The sequence below is a fragment of the Accipiter gentilis genome, unplaced genomic scaffold (assembly GCF_929443795.1).
Source record: "Accipiter gentilis unplaced genomic scaffold, bAccGen1.1, whole genome shotgun sequence".
Lineage (NCBI taxonomy): Eukaryota > Metazoa > Chordata > Aves > Accipitriformes > Accipitridae > Astur > Astur gentilis.
The window spans coordinates 87,455-111,319 of record NW_026060798.1 but is presented as its reverse complement, the minus strand read 5'-3'; the positions used below and the strand labels follow the sequence as shown (position 1 = coordinate 111,319).

The 23,865-nt window shown below is 48.3% G+C and overlaps 1 gene segment (V, D, J or C); it reads left to right on the top strand.

The window, feature by feature from the left end:
* Positions 1–7,262: 7,262 nt before the first annotated feature.
* LOC126036704 (immunoglobulin heavy variable 3-23-like) lies at positions 7,263–23,837 on the top strand. The segment is given in 3 exon segments: positions 7,263–7,347; positions 7,459–7,787; positions 23,832–23,837. Coding segments are annotated over 3 exon segments (393 nt in total).
* The last annotated feature ends 28 nt before the right edge of the window (positions 23,838–23,865 follow it).

The window sequence follows — 23,865 nt, the reverse complement described above, 5'->3', positions numbered from 1 at the left end:
TCTCTACCCTTACCCTGCATCTGCAAATCCCAGCATCTCCCCCCAAATCCAACTATCTTCCCAAAATCCTTGCCTCGAGCATCATCATCCTTGCCCTGCATCTCCAAATCCCAGCATCTTCCCTCAAATTGCAGCATATTCCCCCAAATCCTTGCCCTCAGCATCAGCACCCCTGCCCAGCATGCCCAAATCCCACCATCTTGCCAAAAATCCCAGCATCTTCCTAAAATCCTTGGCCTGAACATCAGTTTCCATGCCGTGCATCCCAAAATCCCATCATCTTGCCCCAAATCCAATTATCTTCCCATAATCCTTGCCCCAGTAATCAGCATCAGTCCTGCATCCCCAAATCCCAGCATCTTCCAAAAAATCCCAACATCTTTCCCAAAATCTTTCCTCCAAACATCAACATCCCTGCCCCGCAGCTCAAAATCCCACTGTTTTCCCCCAAATCCCACCATCTTCCCCAAGTCCTTGGCCCAAGCATCAGTATCCTTGCCCTGTATCCCCAAATCCCAGCATCTTCCCAAAATCCCAGCAACTTTCCAAAATCCTTCCTCTAAACCCAGATATCCCTGCCCTGCATCTCCAAATCCCAGCGTCTTCCCAAAATCCCAGCATCTTCCCCAAATCCAGAATCTTCCCCGAAACCTTTCTCCGAGCATCAGCATCCCTGCCCTGCTTCCAAAAATCCCAGTATCTTCCCCCAAATTCCAGCATATTCACCAAAATCCTTGCCCCAAGCAACAACATCCTTGCCCTGCATTTCCAAATCCCAGCATCTTTACCAAAATTCCAGCATATTCCTGAACATCCTTGCTCTCAGCATTCAGCAACCTGGCCCTGTATCCCCAAATCCCAGTATTTTCCTCATATCTCAGCAACTTCCCAAAACCTTTGCTCTGAGCCCAGACCCCTGTGCCCTCCATCCCCAAATCCCAGCATCTTCCCCAAAATCCTGGCATCTTCCCCAAAATCCTTCCTCTGACCATCAGCATTCCTGACATGCATCCCCAAATCCGAGTATCTTCCCAAAATCCCTGCATCTTCCCCAAATTCCTTGGCCCCATGCATCAGCATCCTTGCTCTGCATCCCCAAATCCCAGCATTTTCCCAAAAATCATATTATATAGGAAAATTCCTTGCCCCAAGCATCAGCATCCCTGCCTTGCATCTCCAAATCCCAACATCTTCCCCCAAAATCCCGATATCTTCCCCGAAATACTAGCCCCGTGTACCAGCATCCCCAAATCCCAGCACCTTCCCTAAAATCCAACTATCTTCCCTAAATCCTTGCCTCAAGCATTGGCATCTTTGTCCTGCATCCCCAAATCCCAACATCTTCCCTAAAATCCCAGCATCTTCCTCAAAACCCTTTCCCTGAGCATCAGCATCCCTGCCTTGTATCCCAAACTCCCAGCATCTTCCCCCAAATCCCAGTATCATCCCCAAAATCCCAGCATCATCCCCAAAATCCTTGCCTTGAGCATTAACATCCCTGGCCTGCATCCCCAAATCCCAGCATTTTCCCAAAATATCAGCATCTTGCCAAAATCCTTGCCCTGAGCCCAGAAACCTCTGCCTTTCATCCCCAAATCCCAGCATTTCCCCCCAAAATCCTTGCTTTGAGTATCAGCATCCCTGATATGCATCTTCAAATCCAAGCATCTTCCCAAAATCCCACCATCTTCCCCAAAATCCTTGCCCTGAGCATCAGCAACCCCGCCCTGCATCCCCAAATCCCAGCATCTTCCCTAAAATCCAACTATCTTCCCTAAATCCTAGCCTCAAGGATCGGTATTCTTGTCCTGCATCCCCAAATCCCAGCACCTTCCCAAAAATCCTTGCCTCAAGCATTGGCATCTTTATCCTGCATCCCCAAATCCCAGCATCATCCCCAAAATCCTAATATCTTCCTCAAAATCCTCGCCCTGAGCATTAACATCCCTGGCCTGCATCCCCAAATCCCAGCATCTTCCCAAAAATCCTTGCTCTGAGCATCAGCATCCCTGATATGAATCTCCAAATCCAAACATCTTCCCAAAATCCCAGCATCTTTCCCAAAATCCTTGTCCCGAGCAGCAGCGTCCCTTCCCTGCAATTTTAAATCCCACCATTTTCCCAAAATCCCACCATCTTCCCCCAATCCTACCTCTGAGCCAACATACCCCTGCCCTGCATCCCAAAATCCCCATATCTTCCCCTAAATCCAACTATCTTCCCAAAAATCCTTGCTCTGAGCATGAGCATCACTGACCTGCATCTTCCCCAAAATCCCACCATCTTTCCCCAAAATCCTTGCCCTGAGCATCAGCATCCCTGCCCTGCGTCCCCAAATCCCAGCATCTTCCCAAAATCCCACTATGTTCCCACAATCCTTGTCCTGAGCATCAGGATCCCTGCTCTGCTTCCCAAAATCCAAAAGTCTTCCAAAATTCCAGCATCTTCCCAAAATGTGTGTCCGCAGCATCAGTATCCCTGCTCTGCCTCTCCAAATCCCATCATCTTCCCAAATTTCCATTATTTTCCCCAAATCCTTGCCCAGAGCATCAGCATCCTTTCCTGCATTCCCAAATCCCAGAACCTACCCCAAATCCCAGTATTTTCCCCAAAAACTTGCCCTGAGCATGGGGATCACCGCACTGTATCCCAGAACACCAGCCACTTCCCAAATTCCAACATCTTCCCCAAATTCTTGTCCTGAGCATCAGGATCCCTGCTCTGCATCCCTAAATTCCAGCATTTCCCCCAAATCCCACCATCTTCCAAAAATCTTTGCTCTAAGCCACGATACGCCTGCCTTGCATTCCCCAAATCCTTGCATCTTCCCAAAATCCCAGCACCTTCCCCAAATCCTTTCCCTGAGGATCAGCACCCCTGCTCTGCATCCCAAATTCCCACCATTTTCCCCAAATCCCACCATTTTCCCCAAAATCTTGTCCCAAGCAAGACCATCTCTGCCCTGCATCCCCAAATCCCAGTCTCTTTCCCCAAAATCCCATTACTTTTCCAAAAACCTTTCCCTGAGGAGCTGCATCCATACCCCGTATCCCAAAATCCCAGCATCTTTGCAAATACCCATTATTTTCCAAAAATCCTTTCCCTGAGGATTAGCATCCATGCCCTGCATCCAAAAAAACCCAGCATCTTCCCAAATTCCCACCATCTTCCCAAAATCCTTTCCCTGAGGATAAGCATCCATACCCTGTATCCCCAAATCCTTGCATCTTCCCAAATTCCCATTATTTTCCCAAAATCCTTTCCCAAAGCATCAGCATCCCAGCTCTGCATCCCAAAATCCCATTATTTTTCCCAAATCCTTGTCCTGAGGATCAGCATTTCTACCCTGTATCCCAAAATCCCAGCATTTTCCCAAAATCCCAGCCTCTTCCCCAAACCCCTTTATTTTCCTAAGATCCTTTCCCTAAGCATCAGTATTCCTACCCTGTATCCCAAAATCCCAGCATTTTCCCAAATTGCCATTTTTTTCCCAAAAATCCTTTCCTGGAGCATCAGCATCCTGGCCCCGCATCCCAAAATTCCAGCCTCTTCCCCAAATCCCACTATTCTCCCAAAATCCTTTCCCTGAGGATCAACATTCCTAACCTGCATCCCCAAATGCCAGCCTCTTCCCAAAATCCCATTATTTTCCACAAATCCTTTCCCTGAGGATCAGCATCCTTACCCTGTATCCCAAACCTCCAGCACTTCCCCAAAATCCCAGCCTCTTCCCTAATTCCCATTATTTTCCCCAAATCCCAACCTCTTCCCTAACTCCCATGATTTTCCCAAAATCCTTTCCCTGAGGATCAGCATTCCTAACCTGCATCCCAAAATCCCAGCCTGTTCCCAAAATCCCATTATTTTCCACAAATCCTTTCCCTGAGGATCGGCATCCCAAAATTCCAGCCTCTTCCCCAAATCCCACTATTCTCCCAAAATCCTTTCCCTGAGGATCAACATTCCTAACCTGCATCCCCAAATGCCAGCCTCTTCCCAAAATCCCATTATTTTCCACAAATCCTTTCCCTGAGGATCAGCATCCTTACCCTGTATCCCAAACCTCCAGCACTTCCCCAAAATCCCAACCTCTTCCCTAATTCCCATTATTTTCCCCAAATCCAAGCCTCTTCCCTAATTCCCATGATTTTCCCAAAATCCTTTCTCTGAGGATCAGCATCCCTACCCCGTATCCCAAAACTCCAGCATTTTCCACAAATCCCAGGCTCTTCCTTAATTCCCATGATTTCCCCAAAATTGCAGCCTCTTCCCTAATTCCCATGATTTTCCCAAAATCCTTTCCCTGAGGATCAGCATTCCTAACCTGCATCCCAAAATCCCAGCCTGTTCCCAAAATCCCATTATTTTCCACAAATCCTTTCCCTGAGGATCGGCATCCCTGTCCTGCATACCAAACCTCCATAGTTTGCCCCAAATCCCAGCCTCTTCCCAAATTCCCATTATTTTCCCCAAATCCCAGCCTCTTCCCTAATTCCCACTATTTTCTCCAAATCCTTTCCCTGAGGATCGGCATCCCTACCCTGTATCCTAAACCTCCATAGTTTTCCCCAAATCCCGGCCTCTTCCCAAATTTCCATTATTTTCCCCAAATCCTTGCCCTGAGGACCTGCATCCCTACCCTGTATCCCAAACCACCACCGTTTTCCCAAAATCCCAGCTTCTTCCCTAATTCCCATTATTTTCCCAAAATTCTTGCCCTGAACTTAAGCATCCCTACCCTGAATCCCCAAATCCCACCATCTTCCCCAAATCCCATTCTTTTCCCCCAAATCCTTTCCTTGGGGATTAGAATCCCGGGCCTGTATCCCAAAATCCCAGACTTTTCCCCAAATCCCAGACTTTTCCCAAAATCCTGCCCCCCCGGAGCAGGGAAGGGTGTTCCGGCAGTCCCCCAAAACCCGCCTTTCTGCCCCAAAACGGTGCCCGTGATGTCAGCAATGAGGTCACTACCAGGAAAGAACCAAACCCAAATAAACAATAATTACCCACAAAGAGGGTAATTAAATAATTCCAGGATAATTAGTGCAGGGCAAGGGCTGGCAATTAATTAATTCAGTGTAATCTTAATCAGGGCACAGCGGCAATCATTATTAAATAATTAGTGTAATTAAGTGATCTGGGCACTTCCGTGTTTGCAATTAATTAATTAGTGAAGATAAATGATCAGGGCACTGCAGAGCTTGCAATTAATTAATTAGTGTAAATAATTGAGCAGGGCACTGCAGCGACTGCAATTAATTAATTCACATAATTAAGTGAGCAGGGCACTGCAGAGCTTGTAATTAAATTAATTAGTGTAATTAAGTGATAAGGGTACTGCAGTGATTGCAATTAAATTAATCAGTGTAATTAAGTGATTAGGGCACTGTAGTGATTCCAATTAAATTAATTCCATGTAATTAAGTAATCAGGGCACTGTAGTGATTCCAATTAAATTAATTCCATGTAATTAAGTAATCAGGGCACTGTAGTGATTCCAATTAAATTAATTCCATGTAATTAAGTAATCAGGGCACTGTAGTGATTCCAATTAAATTAATTCCATGTAATTAAGTGATCAGGGCACTGTAGTGATTCCAATTAAATTAATTCCATGTAATTAAGTGATCAGGGCTCTGTAGTGGCTGCAATTAAACTAATCAGTGTAATTAAGTGATCAGGGTGCCTCAGAGCTTGTAACTAAATTAATTAATGTAATGAAGTGATCAAGGGATTGCAATTAATTTAATTTGCATAATTAAGTGATCAGGGCACTGTAGTGGTTGCAATTAATTAATTCATCAGTGTAATTAAGTGATCAGGGCACTGCAGAGCTTGCAATTAATTTAGTGTAATTAAGTGATCAGGACACTGTAGTGATTCCAATTAAATTAATTCAGTGTAATTAAGTGATCAGGACACTGTAGTGATTCCAATTAAATTAATTCAGTGTAATTAAGTGATCAGGACACTGTAGTGATTCCAATTAAATTAATCAGTGTAAATAAATGATAAGGGCACTGCAGCCATTGCAATTAATTAATTAGTGTAAATAATTGATCAGGGCACTGCAGCCATTGCAATTAATTAATTAGTGTAAATAATTGATCAGGGCACTGCAGCCATTGCAATTAATTAATTCTGTGTAAATAAACTATAAGGGCACTGCAGTGATTGCGATTAATTAATTCCGTGTAATTAAGTGATCAGCGCACTGCAGACATTGCAGTTAAGTTAATTAGTGTAAGTAATTGATCGAGGCACTGCAGCAACTGCAATTAATTAATTCCGTGTAATTAAGTGATCAGGGCGCACTATAAAGATTGCAATTAAACAATTCACTGCAAAGATGCGCTAAGAGCCCTCGTCAGGGCTGGCAATTAATTAATTCGTTATATAAATGATATAATGGTGCCCGGCCGAGCTCGTAATTAAATAATTTGGTGTAAAAAATGACATAAAGGTGCACAGCAGAGCTTGTAATTAATTAATTTGGTATAAAAGCGATGGAAAGGGGCATGGCCGAGCTTGTAATTAAATAATTCGTTATAAAAACGACATAAAGGTGCACAGCGGGGCTCGTAATTAATTAATTTGGTATAAAACTGATCCAAAGGTGCACAGAAGAGCTTGTAATTAAATAATTTGTTATAAAATTGATATAAAGCTGCATGGCCGAGCTTGTAATTAATTGAGTCGTTAAATAATGATCCAAGGGTGCCCGGCCAAGCTTGTAATTAAATAATTCGTTATAAAAGCAATAGAAAAGTGCGTGGCAGAGCTAGTAATTAAATAATTTGGTATAAAACCGATAGAAAGGTGCACGGAAGAGTTTTTAATTAAATAATTTGGTATGAAACCATTATCAGGGCGCGTGGCGAAGACGGCAATTAAATAATTTATCAGCGTAACCAATTCTAACTGCGCGGCCAAGCTCGTAATTAAAGAATTCCCTCGTAATAAGGGCTCGCTGCCGACCGCGCAATTAATTAACCCCTCGCCCCAACGACCGCCCGTCGTTACCCAATGGGCCGTCAACTCGGCGGCGGATTAATTAAAAAAAAAAAAAAAAAAAAATCGATCTTCCCCTCCCCCACCTTCCCCCCCCTCCCCCAACGAGCACCCACCGTAGATTTGCAATGGGTGACGGTGGGTGACGAGGGGTGACGATAACGACCCCCTCCCCGCCCCTCTTTATGCAAATTCCCGACGCTCGGCGCCTTTAAAACCCCGCCGGCTCGCCATGGTGGCACATCCCCCCGGCTTCCCCCATCCTCTTCCTCTCCACCATGGGCAGCCACACGGCCCCCACCTTCCTCCTCCTCTTCTTCCTCGCCGCCCTCCCAGGTAGGTCAACCCAACGCAACTCAACGCGACCCAACGCCTTGAGCGTCGATTTTGGACTTAACGACGCCGGGACCCGATTTAATTCCGTCTTTTTCTTCTTTTTTTCCGCAGGGCTGCGGGCGGCCGTGCAACTGGTCGAATCCGGAGGTGGTCTCCAAACACCCGGGGGGTCCCTGCGTCTCCTCTGCAAGGCCTCCGGCTTCGCTTTCGGCAAAAGCGACATGGTTTGGATTCGTCACGCTCCCGGCAAAGGTTTCCAGTGGGTCGCGAGTCATCGGAGCGGTGGCGATACCACCGGTTACGGGCCGGCGGTTAAGGGACGTTTCACCGTCTCGAGGGACAACTCCCAGAACACGCTCACGTTGCAGATGAACAGCCTCAGGGCCGACGACACGGCCACCTACTACTGCGCGAAAGCTGCTCACGGTGACGCCGGGCCGGTGCGCCGCCGGCCAAAAAAAGGAAAAAAAAAAAAAAAAAAAAAAAAAAATCATAGAAGCCACCGGCTGAACACGGGAGGAAGCGGAAGGCGACGAGGCGCGACAACTGTTGGCCCCGCTTGGATGCGCTCGAGCGGTTGCGTCGGGGTTTCGGCTCGGCGGTCGAGAGCCTTGCCGAGCACCCGAGCGAAATTCGCACGGAGCCTGCACCCTTTGAAGGGCGCCCCAGCACCCTTGGGTGGAGGATGAGACCCTTTGCGTGGACCCTGGACCCATCGCATGGCACCCAAGCACCCTTGTACGGAGCCCAGATCCTTTGCAGAGCACCCAAGCACCCTTCCATGGAGGATGAGACCCTTTGCACGGAGCCTGGACCCATTGCGTGGCACCCAAGTGCCTTTGCAGAGCACCCAAGCACCCTTCCACGGAGGGTGAGACCCTTTCCATGGACCCTGGACCCATCGCATGGCACCCAAGCACCCTTGTATGGAGGATGTGACCCCTTGCATGCAGCCTGCACCCTTTGCAGAGCACCCGAGCACCCTTGGGTGGAGGATGAGACCCTTTTCCATGGAACCTAGACCCATCGCATGGCACCCAAGCACCCTTGCATGGAGCCCAGATCTTTTGCAGAGCACCCAAACACCCTTGGGTGGAGGGTGAGACCCTTTCCATGGACCCTGGACCCATCGCATGGCACCCAAGCACCCTTGCGTGGAGCTCAGATCCTTTGCAGAGCACCCAAGCACCCTTCCATGGAGGATGAGACCCTTTGCACGGAGCCTGGACCCATTGCATGGCACCCAAGTGCCTTTGCAGAGCACCCAAGCACCCTTCCACGGAGGGTGAGACCCTTTCCATGGACCCTGGACCCATTGCATGGCACCCAAGCACCCTTGCATGGAGCCCAGATCCTTTGCAGAGCACCCAAGCACCCTTCCATGGAGGATGAGACCCTTTGCCTGGAGCCTGGACCCACTGCATGGCACCCCAGCACCCTTGTATGGAAGATGTGACCCATTCCATGCAGCCTGCACCCTTTGCAGAGCACCCAAGCACCCTTGGGTGGAGGATGAGACCCTTTGCACGCAACCTGGACCCATTGCATGGCACCCAAGTGCTTTTGCAGAGCACCCAAGCACCCTTCCACGGAGGATGAGACCCATTCCATGGAACCCGGTCCCATTGCAGGGCACCCAAGCACCCTTGCATGGAGCCGAGATCCTTTGCAGAGCACCCAAGCACCCTTCCACGTAGGGTGAGACCCTTTCCATGGACCCTGGACCCATCGCGTGGCACCCAAGCACCCTTGCGCGGAGCCCGGCCCCTTGCACAGCACCCTTTGCCGTGAGCCCGAGTGCCCCCTGAATGGCACCCAAGTGTCCTTGCATAGCACCCAAGCACCTTCACATGGCACCCAGATGCTTCCAGTGACCCCAAGCACCCTCAGGCCATCACCACAAATGCCCGCACCCGCACCGCTCTGCGCTCTGTCCCCAAAACAACTCAAAAACCTTCTCCTGTGACGATTTGGTTGGTTTTTGGCCCAAATCTGGGCACGCTTTGGCTCTTCGGGCCAGTTTTGACCCAAATCTGGGCGTGCTTTGGCCCTTTTTGGCCATTCTTCACCCAAATCTGTGCACGCTTTGGCTCTTAGGGCAATTTTTGACCCAAATTTGTGCGCACTTTGGCTCTTTGGGCCAGTTTTGATGAAAATCTGCGCACGCTTTGCCTTTTAGGGTGATTTTTGACCCACATCACGACACACTTTGGCCCTTTTTGGCCATTCTTCACCCAAAACTGAGTATGCTTTAGGTCTTAGGGCACTTTTTGGCCCAAATCTGGGCACGCTTTGGCTCTTGGGGCCAGTTTTGACCCAAACCTGGCCACATTTAGGCTCTTGGGGCCAGTTTTGACCCAAATCCGGGCGGGCTTTGGCTCTTTGTCCAGTTTTGACGCAAATGTGTGCGCGCTTTGGCTCTTTAGGCCAGTTTTGCCCCAAATCTTGGCACACTTTGGCTCTTTAGGCCAGTTTTGCTCCAAATCTTGGCACACTTTGGGTCTTTAGGCCAGTTTTGCCCCAAATCTTGGCACACTTTGGGTCTTTAGGCCAGTTTTGCTCCAAATCTTGGCACACTTTGGGTCTTTAGGCCAGTTTTGCCCCAAATCTTGGCACACTTTGGCTCTTTAGGCCAGTTTTGCTCCAAATCTTGGCACACTTTGGGTCTTTAGGCCAGTTTTGCCCCAAATCTTGGCACACTTTGGGTCTTTAGGCCAGTTTTGCCCCAAATCTTGGCACACTTTGGGTCTTTAGGCCAATTTTGCCCCAAATCTTGGCACACTTTGGCTCTTTAGGCCGGTTTTGCCCCAAATCGTGGCATACTTTGGCTCTTTAGGCCAGTTTTGCCCCAAATCTTGGCACACTTTGGCTCTTTGGGACAGTTTGGACCAAAGTGTGGGCATGCCTTGGATCGTTGGGTCAGGTTTGACCCAAAGCTGGGCACGCTTTGGCCCTTTTTGGCCATTCTTCACCCAAATCTGTGCACGCTTTGGCTCTTAGGGCAATTTTTGACCCAAATTTGTGCGCACTTTGGCTCTTTGGGCCAGTTTTGATGAAAATCTGCGCACGCTTTGCCTTTTGGGATGATTTTTGACCCACATCACGACACACTTTGGCCTTTTTTGGCCATTCTTCACCCAAATCTGAGTATGCTCTAGGATTTAGGGCACTTTTTGGCCCAAATCTGGGCACGTTTTGTCTCTTTGTCCAGTTTTCACTTAAATCCGGGCACACTTTGGCGCTTTTTGGCCATTCTCAACCCAAATCTGAGCAGGCTTTGTTTCTTAGGGTAATTTTTTCCCCAACTCTAGGCACGCTTTGGCACTTTGGGCCAGTTTTGACTGAAGTCAGGTCATGCTTTGGCTCATAGAGGAATTTTTGGCCCAAATCTGTTCAGGCTTTGCCTTTTAGGGGCATTTTTGACCCAAATCTGGGCATGGTTTGGCTCTTTGGGCCAGTTTTGATCCCAATCGTTGCATGCTTTGGCCCTTTTTGGCCCTTCTCAATCCTAATCTGAGTATGCTTTATTTTTTAGGGCACTTTTTGCCCCAAATCTGTGCACACTTTGGCTCTTAGGGCCAGATTTGGCCCAAATCTTGGCATGCTTTGTGTCTTCGGGTGTGTTTTGACCCAAATCCGGGCACCCTTTGGCCCTTTTTGGCCATTCTCAACCCAAATCTGAGCTGGCTTTGGCTCTTAGGACAATTTTAGACCAAATCTGTTCATGGTTTGCCTTTTAGGGCCAGTTTTGACCCAAATGTGGGCATGGTTTGGCTCTTTGGGCCAGTTTTGACCCAAATTTGTGCATGGCTTGGCCCTTCTTGGCCATTCTCAACCCAAATCTGAGCTGGCTTTGGCTCCTAGGGCAATTTTTGGCCCAAATCTGTGCACAGCGCAGCTTTCTGGGCCAGATTTGGCCCAAATCTAGGCACACTCTGGCTCTTTGGGCAGTTTTGACACCATTCAAGGCATGCTTTGGCTGTTTGGGCCAGTTTTGACCCAAATCTGAGCACGCTTTGGCCCTTTTTGGCCATTCTCAACCCAAATCTGAGCAGACTTTGGCTCCTAGGGCAATTTTTGCCCCAAATCTGGGCACGCTTTGGTTGTTTGGGCCAGTTTTGACCGAAGTCAGGTCATGCTTTGGCTCTTAGAGGAATTTTTGGCCAAAGTCCGTTCACGCTTTGCATTTTAGCGCCATTTCTGTCCTCTTTGGGCCAGTTTTGACCCAGATCTGGCAACACTTTGGCTCTTTGGGCCACTTTGGACCCATATCTGTACACACTTTGACTCCTAGGGCCGATTTTGACCCAAATGTAGCCGTGCTTTGGCCCTTTGGGCCAGTTTTGACCCAAATTTGTGCATGGCTTGGCTCTTTTTGACCATTCTTGACCCAAATCTAAGCACGCTTTGGATCTTAGGGCAATTCTTGGCCTAAATCTGTGTATGCTTTGGTGCTTCGGGTCAGTTTTAACCCAAATCTGGGCACACTTTGGCTCTTAGAGGAATTTTTGACCCAAATCTTGGCATGCTTTGGCTCTTTGTGTCAGTTTTCTCTCAAATCTTGGCATGCTTTGGCTCTTTGGGCCAGTTTTGACCACTGTCGGGCCACACTTTTACCCTTTTTGGCCATTCTTGACCCAAATCTGAGAAGGCTTTTGTCTTTGGACAATTTTTGGCCTAAATATGTGCACGCGTTGGCTTTTGGGGCCAGTTTCATCGCAAATCCTGGCATGCTTTGGGTGTTTGGACAAGTTATGGCCCAAATCAGGGCACACTTTGGCATTTTTTGGCCGTTCTCAACCCAAATCTGAGTATGCTTTAGGCCTTAGGGCAATTTTTGCCCAAAATCTGGGCATGTGTTGGCTTTTTGGGCATATTTGGCCAAAATCTGGGCATGCTTTTGCTCTTTGGGCCAGTTTTGATCCAAATCTGCTCACGCTTTCTTTTTTAGGGCCTGGTTTGACCCACATTGGGGCATCCTTTGGCCCTTTTTGGCCATTCTCAACCCTGAAGCCTGGAGAAGTTACGTTTCCTGCTGGGGGGGGGGGTGTACTGCCACAGTATTAGGGCAATTTTTGACACAAATGTGGGTATGTGTTGGTTATTTGGGATATTCTCTACCTAAATCTGGGGACGCTTTGGCTCCTTGGGGAAGTTTTGACCCAAATCTGGGCACGCTTTGGCTCTTTGGGTTAGTTGTGACAAAAATCAGTGCATGCTTTGGCTTTTTGGTCCAGTTTTAACCCAAATCTTGGCATGCTTTGTGTCTTTGGGAGTGTTTTGACCCAGATCTGGCCACGCGTTGACTCTTTGGGCCAGTTTCGACACAAATCTGGGCACGCTTTCCCTTTTATGACCATTTTTGCCTATGCATGGCAATATTTATCCCTTTCTTCTTTTTTTTGGCCACAAATGTGGGACTTCTTTTCTCTTTACAAGACTTTATCCCATACTTTGGGAATACTTTTGCCCTTTCTGGCTAGTTTGGCCCCAAATCTGGGGGGCTAGCCCCCTGCCCAGTTGTGTCCTCTTCCCCTTTCTGGCCACTTCTGCAGCAAATCTGGAGCTGGTTTTGCCCTTTATGTGCAGTTTCTGCCCCAAATCTGGGGACATTTTGCCCTTACGGTGCAGGTTTTGCCCCAAACATGGGGACTTTTTGCCCTTTATGTGTAGTTTTGCCCCAAATCTGAGGATGCTTTTTTACTTAGAGACAGTTTTGCCCCCAAACTGGGGATGTTTTGCCCTTTACCGCTAATTTTACCCTGAATCTGAGCATTTCTCTTCTTTTCATGAGCATTTTTGCTGCAAAGGTGGGGACGTATTTGCCCTTTGCAGCTCTTTTTGGAACAGATTGTGGGACTCTGTTGTAGTTTATGGCCATTTTTAATGAGATATGAGGATGCTTTGGCATTCTGTGCCCAGCTTTGCAGCAATTCTGGGGCAATTTTTCCCTGGTAGGGGCATTTTTGGGTGCATTTAGGAGGAGCTCAGCCTGCGGTCCCTCGGGCGTGCGGCCCCGCAGAGGAGGGAGCTGCGGTGGGAGGATTTTGTAGCCCTCTGTGTCACCGTGGGTGCTAGTCGTTGTAGTTATGGTTGGTGTGCTTATCACAGTGGTGCAGGCGATGAGAAAAACGCTGCTGGCCTTTCCCCTGGGACCAGCCCTGCGGTTGTGCCCTCTTCCCCTTTCTGGCCACGTCTGCAGAGAATTCAGAGACGCTTTTCCCTTTTTAGGCCACTTCTGCACCAAATCTGGGGATGTTTTCCATTTATGACCATTTTTGTGTGAATCTGGGCATGGTTTGCCCTTTATTGACTATATTTTTAGCAAATCTGCCATTGTTTTGCCCTCTTTTGACAATTCTGTCCACACCTGGGCATGCTTTGGCCCACTTTTAACCTGAATCTGGGCAGAGCTGGATCGTTGGGCCAGTTTTGACCGAAATCAGGGCATGGTTTGGCTTTTTGGGCCATGCTAAACCCAAATCTGAGCACGCTTTGGCTCTTAGGGGCAGTTTTGATCCATATATGGACACACTTTGGCTCCTTGGGCCAGTTTCGACCCAAATCGGGGCACGCGTTGGGTGTTTGGGCCAGTTTCAACACAAAAGTGGGCACACCTTGGATTGTTGGGCCAATTTTGCCCCAAATCTGGCAACACTTTGGCTCTTTGGGGCAGTTTTGACCCAAATCTGAGCACGCCTTGGCTCTTTGGGACAGTTTTGATCCATACCTGGACACGCTTTGGCTCCTTGGGCCAGTTTCGACCCAAATCGGGGCACGCGTTGAGTGTTTGGGCCAGTTTCAACCCAAGTGTGGGCACGCCTTGGATTGTTGGGCCAATTTTGCCCCAAATCTGGCAACACTTTGGCTCTTTGGGGCGGTTTTGACCCAAATCTGGGCAGACTTTGGGCACCTTTCGGCTCTTTAGGCCACTTTCGACCCAAATATGGGTAGATTTTGATACTTAGGTGCAGTATTGCCCAAACTATGGCGATGCTTTTTCCCTTTAGGACTATTTTTGCACCAAATCTGGGCCTTTATTTCCCTTTCAGGTGCATTTTTAGGTGCATTTAGGACGAGCCCAGCCTGTGGTCCCTCGGGCGTGCGGCCGCGCAGAGGAGGGGGCTGGGCTGGGGGATTTTTGTACCTCCCTGTGTCACCGTGGGTGCTGGTAGTGGTACTGCTGCTTATTATCACGGTGGTGCAGGTGGTGACAAAATCACTGCTGGCATCTGAGCTCTCATTTTCACTTAAATCTGGCCTGTTTTGCCCTTTATCGCCACTTTTCCCCCCAATAGGAGATGCTCTAAGCCTTTAGGTCCATGCCTGCAGCCAGCATGGAGAAGTTTTGCCTCTTACCGACTGGTTTACCCCAATATGAAGATCCTTTGTCCCTTTCTGTTGGGATATTTTGCATTTTATGTCCTTTTTAGCCCCAAACCGGCGGTGCTTTTGCCTTTCTGCATTTATCTTCAGGTAATATGGGATTTTTTCTTGTACTTAATGCTGCCTTCTGCCCCAACCGTGGGGGCGTTTTGCCACTTCTGTGCAGTTTTGTCCCAATGTGGGGATGTTTTTCCCCCTATGGCTGGTTTTGCATCAGATTTGGAGATGTTTTTCCTTTTATGTCCAGCTTTGCCCCAATCCTGGGGACATTTTACCTTTTGCAAACAGTTTTACCCCAGATACGCCCATGCTTTGTAATTTTGGGGTGTTTTTTTTTTGTTTAGAGCCATTTTTGCCCCAAATGCGAGGATGCTTTTGGTTTTAGAGCCAGTTCCGCAAGCAATTGAGGGACTTGTTATCTTCTCATGCCATTTTTACCCCCGATACGAGGATGCTTTTCCCCATTATCCCCAGTGGTGCCCAACCGCAGGGATGCTTTTTCCTTCCTGGGTGATTTTTGCAGCAAATCTGGGGAGACGTTGCGCTTTGCAGCCAATTTTTCCCCAAATGTGGGGATGTTTTCCCTACATGCCTGCTTTGAGAGCAAACCTGGGGGCTTCTTGCTGTTTCTGGCCATTTTTCCCTAGGTGTGATGATGATTTTCCTTCTTATTCCCTGTATTGCCTGAAATACAGGAATGCTTTGCCCTCTGTGGCCAACATATTTGCAAGAAATATGAGGACATTTTTCCTTTTACAGTGGTTTTTTTCTCCTAAAAACGAGGATGCTTTTGCTCCTTATGGACATTTCAGCGAATCCAGGGATGCTTTGGCACTCGATGCCCAGTTTTGCAGGAAATCTGGTGGTTTTTTTCCCTTGTAGGGGTATTTTTGGGTGCATTTAGGACGAGCCCAGCCTGCGGTCCCTCGGGCGTGCGGTCCCGCAGAGGAGGGGGCTGGGGTGGGAGGATTTTGTACCCCTCTGTGTCACCGTGGGTACTGATGGTAATTGGTGTGGTATTGTAAAACCACAGTGGTGCAGGTGGTGACAAAAATTCTGCTGGGGGCTCAGCTCCATGCCCAGAACTGGGGGGGGGCCCTTTCCCAGGGGACCAGCCCTGCGGTTGTGCCCTCTTCCCCTTTCTGGCCACGTCTGCAGAAAATTCAGAGGCGTTTTTCCCTTTTGGGCTATTTCTGCACCTAATACGGGGATTTTTTCCTTTTACGACCATTTTTTGTGTGGATCTGGGCATGGTTTGCCCTTCATTGTCAATTTTTTTAGGGCATCTGGGGATGTTTTGCCCTCTTTTGACAATTTTGTCCACATCTGCTCGTGCTTTGCCTGTTTAGCTCACTTTCAACCCAAATCTGGCTTCGCTTTGGCTCTTTGGGCCAGTTTTGACCCAAATCTGTGCACGCTTTATCTCTCTGTCCCGGTTTTGACCCAAATCTGTGCACGCTTGGGCTCTTCTTGCCAGTTTTGGCCCAAATGCAGGCATACTTTGTCTCTTTTTGGCCAGTTTTGACCCAAATGTGGGCACGCTTTGGCTCTCAGGTGCAGTATTGCCCAAGCCATGGGATGATTTTGCCCTTTATGGCTATTTTTGCCCCCAGTCTGGGGCTGCTTGTGCAGGTCGTGACCTTTTTCCCTTTTTCTGGACCCTTTTGCAGCAAGTCAGGGCAAGTTTCCATTTTAGGATGGTTTTTTTTCCCTAAATTGAGAGGATGTTTGTTCATTTATGACCACTTTTGCCCCAGCCAGGGGGATATTCAGGGATTTTTAGGGCTAATTCAGCAGAAAATCTGCGGACGTTTTGCCTTTATGACCATTTTTACCCCCGATACGAGGATGCTTTTGCCCATTAACCCCAGTTCTGCCCAACCACAGGGATGCTTTTTCCTTCCTGGGTGATTTCTGCGGCAAATGTGGGGAGACGTTGTGCTTGATGCCCCATTTTGGTGCCAGATCTGGGGCTGTATTTCCCTTTGAGGGGTATTTTGGGGGGGTGGGAGGGATGAGCTGAGCCTGCGGTCCCGCAGAGGAGGGGGCTGGGCCTGGGGGGGTTTTTGTACCTCCTTGTGTCACCGTGAGTGGTGCTGGTTGGGGTATTATTCTTTATCACGGTGGTGCAGGTGGTGACAAAAACGGTGCTGGGAGCTCAGCTCCATCCCCAGGAGCGGGGAGGGCCCTTTCCCAGGGGACCAGCCCCCCCCACTTGTGCCCTCTTCCCCTTTTTTGACCAATACCGCAGCAAATATTGGTCTGGTTTTGTCCCTTATGGCCATTTTTGTACCAAATATGGCGATGGTTTTCCTTTGATGACCGTTTTTGCTCTAAATCTGGGCACGCTTTGCCCTTTATTGTCCATTTTGCTGCAAAACTTAGGCATGCTTTTCCCCTTTTGACCAGTTTTGCCCCAAATTGGGGCACCCTTTGTGTCTTTTGGCCAGTTTTGCCCCAAATCTGGGGATGCTTTTCCCCTTAGATGCACTTTTCCCCAAAAATGTGAGAATTCTTTTGTCCATTATGGCCATTTCTGCAGCCAGTCTGGGCACGCTTTCCCTGATAGGACCATTTTGGCCCTAAATACAGGGACGCTTGTGCCTTTATGAACGTTTTTGCCCCAAATATCAGGATGCTTTCTCTTTTAGAAGCAAATTCATCAGCCAGTGTGGGGATGTTTTGCCTACCATGGCCTTTTGGAGCCCCAATCCGGGGATGTTTTGCAGCTTTGGCCATATTTGCGGGAGGTGTGGGGACGTTTTGCCTTTTAATGGACATTTTGGCATCAAATCTGAGGATGTTTTTCTATTTATGGCCAGTTTTCCCTGAGATCCGGGTATGTTTGCCCTACGTGGCTGCTTTTAGAGCAAGGCTGGGGGTTTCGTGCTGTTTCTGGCCATTTTTCCCTAGGTGTGAGGATGGTTTTCCTTCTTATTCCTTGTATTGCCTGAAATACAGGAATGCTTTGCGCTCTGTGGCCAATATATTTTCAAGAAATATGAGGACTTTTTTCCTTTTATGGCCCTTTTTTCTCCTAAAAATGCAGATGCTTTTACTCCTTATGGACCTTTCAGCGAATCCAGGGATGCTTTTGAACTTGATTCGCAGCTTCCAGGAAATCTGGTGGGTTTTTTTCCCTTGTAGAGGCATTTTTGGGTGCATTTAGGGCAAGCTCAGCCTGCGGCCCCACAGAGGAGGGGGCTGGGGGGGGAGGATTTTGTAGCCCTCTGTGTCACCGTGGCTACTGGCAATATTTGTGCTAGTTATTATGGTTGGTGTGCTTATCACGGTGGTGCAGGCGATGACAAAAACCCTGCTGGGGGCTCAGCTCCGCGCCCGGGAGCGGGGGGGCCCTTTCCCAGGGGACCAGCCCTGCGGTTTTGCCCTTTTCCCCTTTCTGGCCACATCTGCAGAAAATCTGGGGTTGGTTTTGCCTCCTGATACCGTTTTCTGCCCAGCTTATGCCCTTTATGGCCAGAGTTGTTCCAACTGTGAGAACACTTTTGCCTTTTAGTCTCATTTTTGCTGAAAGTGGCGATGCTTTTCCTTTTAGCACCATTTTTGCCCTCAGCCTGGGCATATTTTACCCTTTATCATTGCTTTTCCATCAAATCTGGGGATGTTTTTCCCTAATTTGACCATTTTGCCCCAAGTTTGGGCACGCTTTGCTTCTTTGGAGTATTTTTGCCCCAAATTTGGGCACATTTTGGCTCTTTGGGCCTGTTTTGACCCAAATCTGGGCACGCTTTGTACCTTTGGGCCCTGTTTTGACCCAAAACTGGGCACGCTTTGGGCCTTTGGGCCCTGTTTTGACCCAAATCTGGGCATGCTTTGGGCCTTTTTGGCCATTCTTGACCCAAATCTGAGTATGCGTTAGCACTTAGGGCAATTTTTGACCCAAATCTTGGCATGCTTTGGATTGTTGAGCCAGTTTTGCCCAAAATCTGCGCACATTTTGCCTTTTAGGCCCTGTTTTGACCCAAATCTGGGCACACTTTGGCTCTTTGGGCCTGTTTTGACCCAAATCTGGGCACGCTTTGGGCCTTTTTGGCCATTCTCGACCCAAATCCGAGTATTCTTTAGCTCTTAGGGCAATTTTTGACCCAAATCCTGGCATGCTTTGGATTGTTGAGCCAGGTTTGACCAAAATCTGCACACACTTTGCCTTTTAGGCCCTGTTTTGACCCAAATCTGGGCACGCTTTGGCTGTTTGGGTGTGTTTTCTCCAAATGTGGGCACGTTTTCCCTTTTACGACCATTTTTCCCCTGAATATATTGATATTTTTCCCTTTCTTCATTTTTGCCACACAGCTGGGGTTGCTTTACTCTTTACAACAATTTATCCCATAAATTTGGGAATATTGTTGCCCTTTCTACCTAGTTAGGCCCAGATCTGGGGGGACCAGCACTCCGCCCGGTTGTGCCCACTTTTCCATTTTCTGGCCACTTCTGCAGCAATTCTGGAGTTGGTTTTGCCCTTTATGTGCGGTTTCCGCCCCAAATCTGATGACGTTTTCCCCTATATGTGCAGTTGCTGCCCCAAATCTGCGGATGTTTTGCCCTGTATGTGCAGTTTTGTCCCAAAGCTGAGGATGCTTTTTGACTTAGAGACTGTTTTGTCCCCAAACTGGGGACGTTTTGCCCTTTACCGCTGATTTCACCCTGAATTTGAGCATTTCTCTTCTTTTTGTGAGCATTTGCCGTCCCTTGGGTGTTTTCGCCCTGCCAAGGAGGGGGCTGGGCTGGGGGATTTTTGTACCTCCCTGTGTCACCGTGGGTGCTGGTAGTGGTACTGCTGCTTATTATCACGGTGGTGCAGGTGGTGACAAAATCACTGCTGGCATCTGAGCTCTCATTTTCACTTAAATCTGGGCCTGTTTTGCCCTTTATCGCCACTTTTCCCCCCAACAGGAGATGCTCTAAGCCTTTAGGTCCATGCCTGCAGCCAGCATGGAGAAGTTTTGCCTCTTACCGACTGTTTTACCCCAATATGAAGATCCTTTGTCCCTTTCTGTTGGGATATTTTGCATTTTATGTCCTTTTTAGCCCCAAACCGGCGGTGCTTTTGCCTTTCTGCATTTATCTGCAGGTAATATGGGATTTTTTCTTGTACTTAATGCTGCCTTCTGCCCCAACCGTGGGGGCGTTTTGCCACTTCTGTGCAGTTTTGTCCCAATGTGGGGATGTTTTTCCCCCTATGGCTGGTTTTGCATCAGATTTGGGGATGCTTTTCCTTTTATGTCCAGCTTTGCCCCAATCCTGGGGACATTTTACCTTTTGCAAACAGTTTTACCCCAGATACGCCCATGCTTTGTAATTTTGGGGTGTTTTTTTTTTGTTTAGAGCCATTTTTGCCCCAAATGCGAGGATGCTTTTGGTTTTAGAGCCAGTTCCGCAAGCAATTGAGGGACTTGTTATCTTCTCATGCCATTTTTACCCCCGATACGAGGATGCTTTTCCCCATTATCCCCAGTTGTGCCCAACCACAGGGATGCTTTTTCCTTCCTGGGTGATTTTTGCAGCAAATCTGGGGAGACGTTGCACTTTGCAGCCAATTTTTCCCCAAATGTGGGGATGTTTTCCCTACATGCCTGCTTTGAGAGCAAACCTGGGGGCTTCTTGCTGTTTCTGGCCATTTTTCCCTAGGTGTGATGATGATTTTCCTTCTTATTCCCTGTATTGCCTGAAATACAGGAATGCTTTGCCCTCTGTGGCCAACATATTTGCAAGAAATATGAGGACATTTTTCCTTTTACAGTGGTTTTTTTCTCCTAAAAACGAGGATGCTTTTGCTCCTTATGGACATTTCAGCGAATCCAGGGATGCTTTGGCACTCGATGCCCAGTTTTGCAGGAAATCTGGTGGTTTTTTTCCCTTGTAGGGGTATTTTTGGGTGCATTTAGGACAAGCCCAGCCTGCGGTCCCTCGGGCGTGCGGTCCCGCAGAGGAGGGGGCTGGGGTGGGAGGATTTTGTAGCCCTCTGTGTCACCGTGGGTGCTGATGGTTGGTATGGTAGTAAGAACCACAGTGGTGCAGGTGGTGACAAAAACGCTGCTGGGGGCTCAGCTGTGCACCCGGGGGGGGCCCTTTCCCCTTCCAGCCCCTGGGATTAAGCCCTTTTCCCCTTTTTTGGCCACTGCAGCACCGAAAATAGGGGTGTTTTTCCATTTTTGGCCACTTCTGCCAGAAATCCAGGGCTGCTTTTGCCCTTGCTGGCCTTTTCCGTACAAAATGTGAGCGCGCTTTTTCTCTGAGGAGCATTTTTGTCCCACATTGGGACGCGTTTTACCCTTTATTTTCACATTTGCTGCCAATCCGTGTGTGTTTTTTCCCTTTTTTGCGTTGGTGGTCCCCACAAAAGTGGGGATTTGAAGGGGAAATTCTGATCAGGGCTGCTCAGCGGTGATCGTTCGCGACGAGGGAACGATAGGGCGAGGAGGGCCGGCTGCAAGAAGGGGTTAAATTGTCTGGCAGCAGGGATGCCCCAGCAAATCTGGGGATGTTTTGCCCTTTATGTGCAAATTTGCCCCAAATCTGGGGACATATTTTTTTTTAGAGACAGTTTTGCCCCAAATCTTGGGGTTTTTTACCCTTTATGTGCAGTTTTGCTGCAAATCTGGGGACATTTTGTTTCTTTACAGATAGTTTTGCCCCAAATCTGGGGATGTTTTGCTCTTTATGTGCAGTTTTGCTGCAAATCCGGGGACATTTTTTTGCTTTAGAGACAGTTTTGCCCCAAATCTGGGGAATTTTTGCCCTATATGTGCAGTCTTGCTGCAAATCTGGGGACTTTTTTTTGCTTTAGAGACAGTTTTGCCCCAAATCTGGGGACGTTTTGCCCTATATGTGCAGTTTTGCTGCAAATCTGGGGACATCTTTTCATTTAGAGACAGTTTTGCCCCAAATCTGGGGGTTTTTTACCCTTTATGTGCAGTGGTGCCCCACATCTGGGAACGTTTTGCCCTTTATGTGGTTTTTCCCCAAATCTGGGGATGCTTTTTTTATTTAGAGTCAGTTTTGCCTCAAATCTGACCATGGTTTTTATCCTTTATGGACATTTTTGGATCGCATACGAAGATGCTTTGCCCTCTATTGCCACCTTTGCAGAAATATGTGGGTGTTTTATGGGTTAGCACCATGATTTCCCCACATCTGGGTTTGATTTTGCGCTGTATTGCCAGTTTTAGCCTAAATAGTGGCATTTCTCTGTCTTTCATGGCCATTTTTTGCTCCAAATCCTGGGATGTTTTACCTTTTGCGGCTAATTTTACCCTGAATCTGAGCATTTCTCTTCTTTTCATGAGCATTTTTGCTGCAAAGGTGGGGGCGTATTTGCCCTTTGCAGCTCTTTTTGGAACAGGTTGTGGGACTCTGTTGTGGTTTATGGCCATTTTTAATGAGATATGAGGATGCTTTGGCTCTTAATGGCCAGTTTTGCAGGAAATCTGGTGGGTTTTTTCCCTTGCAGGGGTATTTTTGGGTGCATTTAGGACAAGCTCAGCCTGCGGTCCCTCGGGCGTGCGGCCCCACAGAGGAGGGGGCTGGGGTGGGAGGATTTTGTACCCCTCTGTGTCACCGTGGGTGCTGCTGGTGGTTGTTGTGCTTATCACGGTGGTGCAGGCGGTGACAAAAACACTGCTGGGGGCTCAGCTCCACTCCTGGAGGTGGGGGTGGCCCTTTCCCAGGGGACCAGCCCCCCACACTTGTGCCCTCTTCCCCTTTTTGGCCACGTCTGCAGCAAATTCAGAGACGTTTTTCCCTTTCAGGCTATTTCCACGCCTAAAATGGGGATGTTTTCCTTTTATGACCATTTTTGTCCTGTATCTGGGCATGGTTTGCTCTGTATTGTCAACTATTTTAGCAAATCTGGGGATGGTTAGCCCTCTTTTGACAATTTTGTCCGAATCTGGTCATGCTTTGCCTCTTCAACCTACTTTTGACCTGAATCTGGGCATGCATTGGCTCTTTGGACCAGTGTCAACCCAGATCTGGGCATGCTTTGGCTCTTTGGGACGGTTTTGACCCAAATCGGGGCATGCTTTGGCTTTTAGGGCCATGCTCAACCCAAACGTGGGCACGCCTTGGATCGTTGGGCCAATTTTGACCGAAATCTGGGGACACTTTGGCTCTTTGGGGTGGTTTTGCCCCAAATCTGGGCACGCTTTGGCTCTTTGGGACAGTTTTGATCCATACCTGGACACGCTTTGGCTCCTTGGGCCAGTTTCGACCCAAATCAGGGCACGCGTTGAGTGTTTGGGCCAGTTTCCACCCAAGTGTGGGCACGCCTTGGATCGTTGGGCCAATTTTGCCCCAAATCTGGCAACACTTTGGCTCTTTGGGCGGTTTTGCCCCAAATCTGGGCACACTTTGGATTGTTGGGTCAATTTTGCCGCAAATCTGGGCACGCTTTGGCTCTTTGGGGCAAGTCTTGCCCCATCTCAGGGCACGCTTTCGATCGTTGAGATAGTTTTGATGCAAATCTGGGCACGCTTTGGCTCTTGGGGACAGTTTTGACCCAAGTCTGCACATGTTTTTTCTCTTTGGGCCAGTTTTTACCCCAAATGAGGGCATGCCTTGGATCGTTGGGCCAATTTTGACCCAAGTCTGGGCACACATTGGCTCTTAGGGCCAGTTTTGCATCAAATCTGGGGATGTTTTTCCCCTTAGATGCACTTTTCCCCAAAAATGTGAGAATTCTTTTGTCCATTATGGCCATTTCTGCAGCCAGTCTGGGCACGCTTTCCCTGATAGGACCATTTTGGCCCTAAATACGGGGACGCTTGTGCCTTTATGAACGTTTTTGCCCCAAATATCAGGATGCTTTCTCTTTTAGAAGCAAATTCATCAGCCAGTGTGGGGATGTTTTGCCTACCATGGCCTTTTGGAGCCCCAATCCGGGGATGTTTTGCAGCTTTGGCCATATTTGCGGGAGGTGTGGGGACATTTTGCCTTTTAATGGACGTTTTGGCATCAAATCTGAGGATGTTTTTCTATTTATGGCCAGTTTTCCCTGAGATCCGGGTATGTTTGCCCTACGTGGCTGCTTTTAGAGCAACGCTGGGGGTTTCGTGCTGTTTCTGGCCATTTTTCCCTAGGTGTGAGGATGGTTTTCCTTCTTATTCCTTGTAT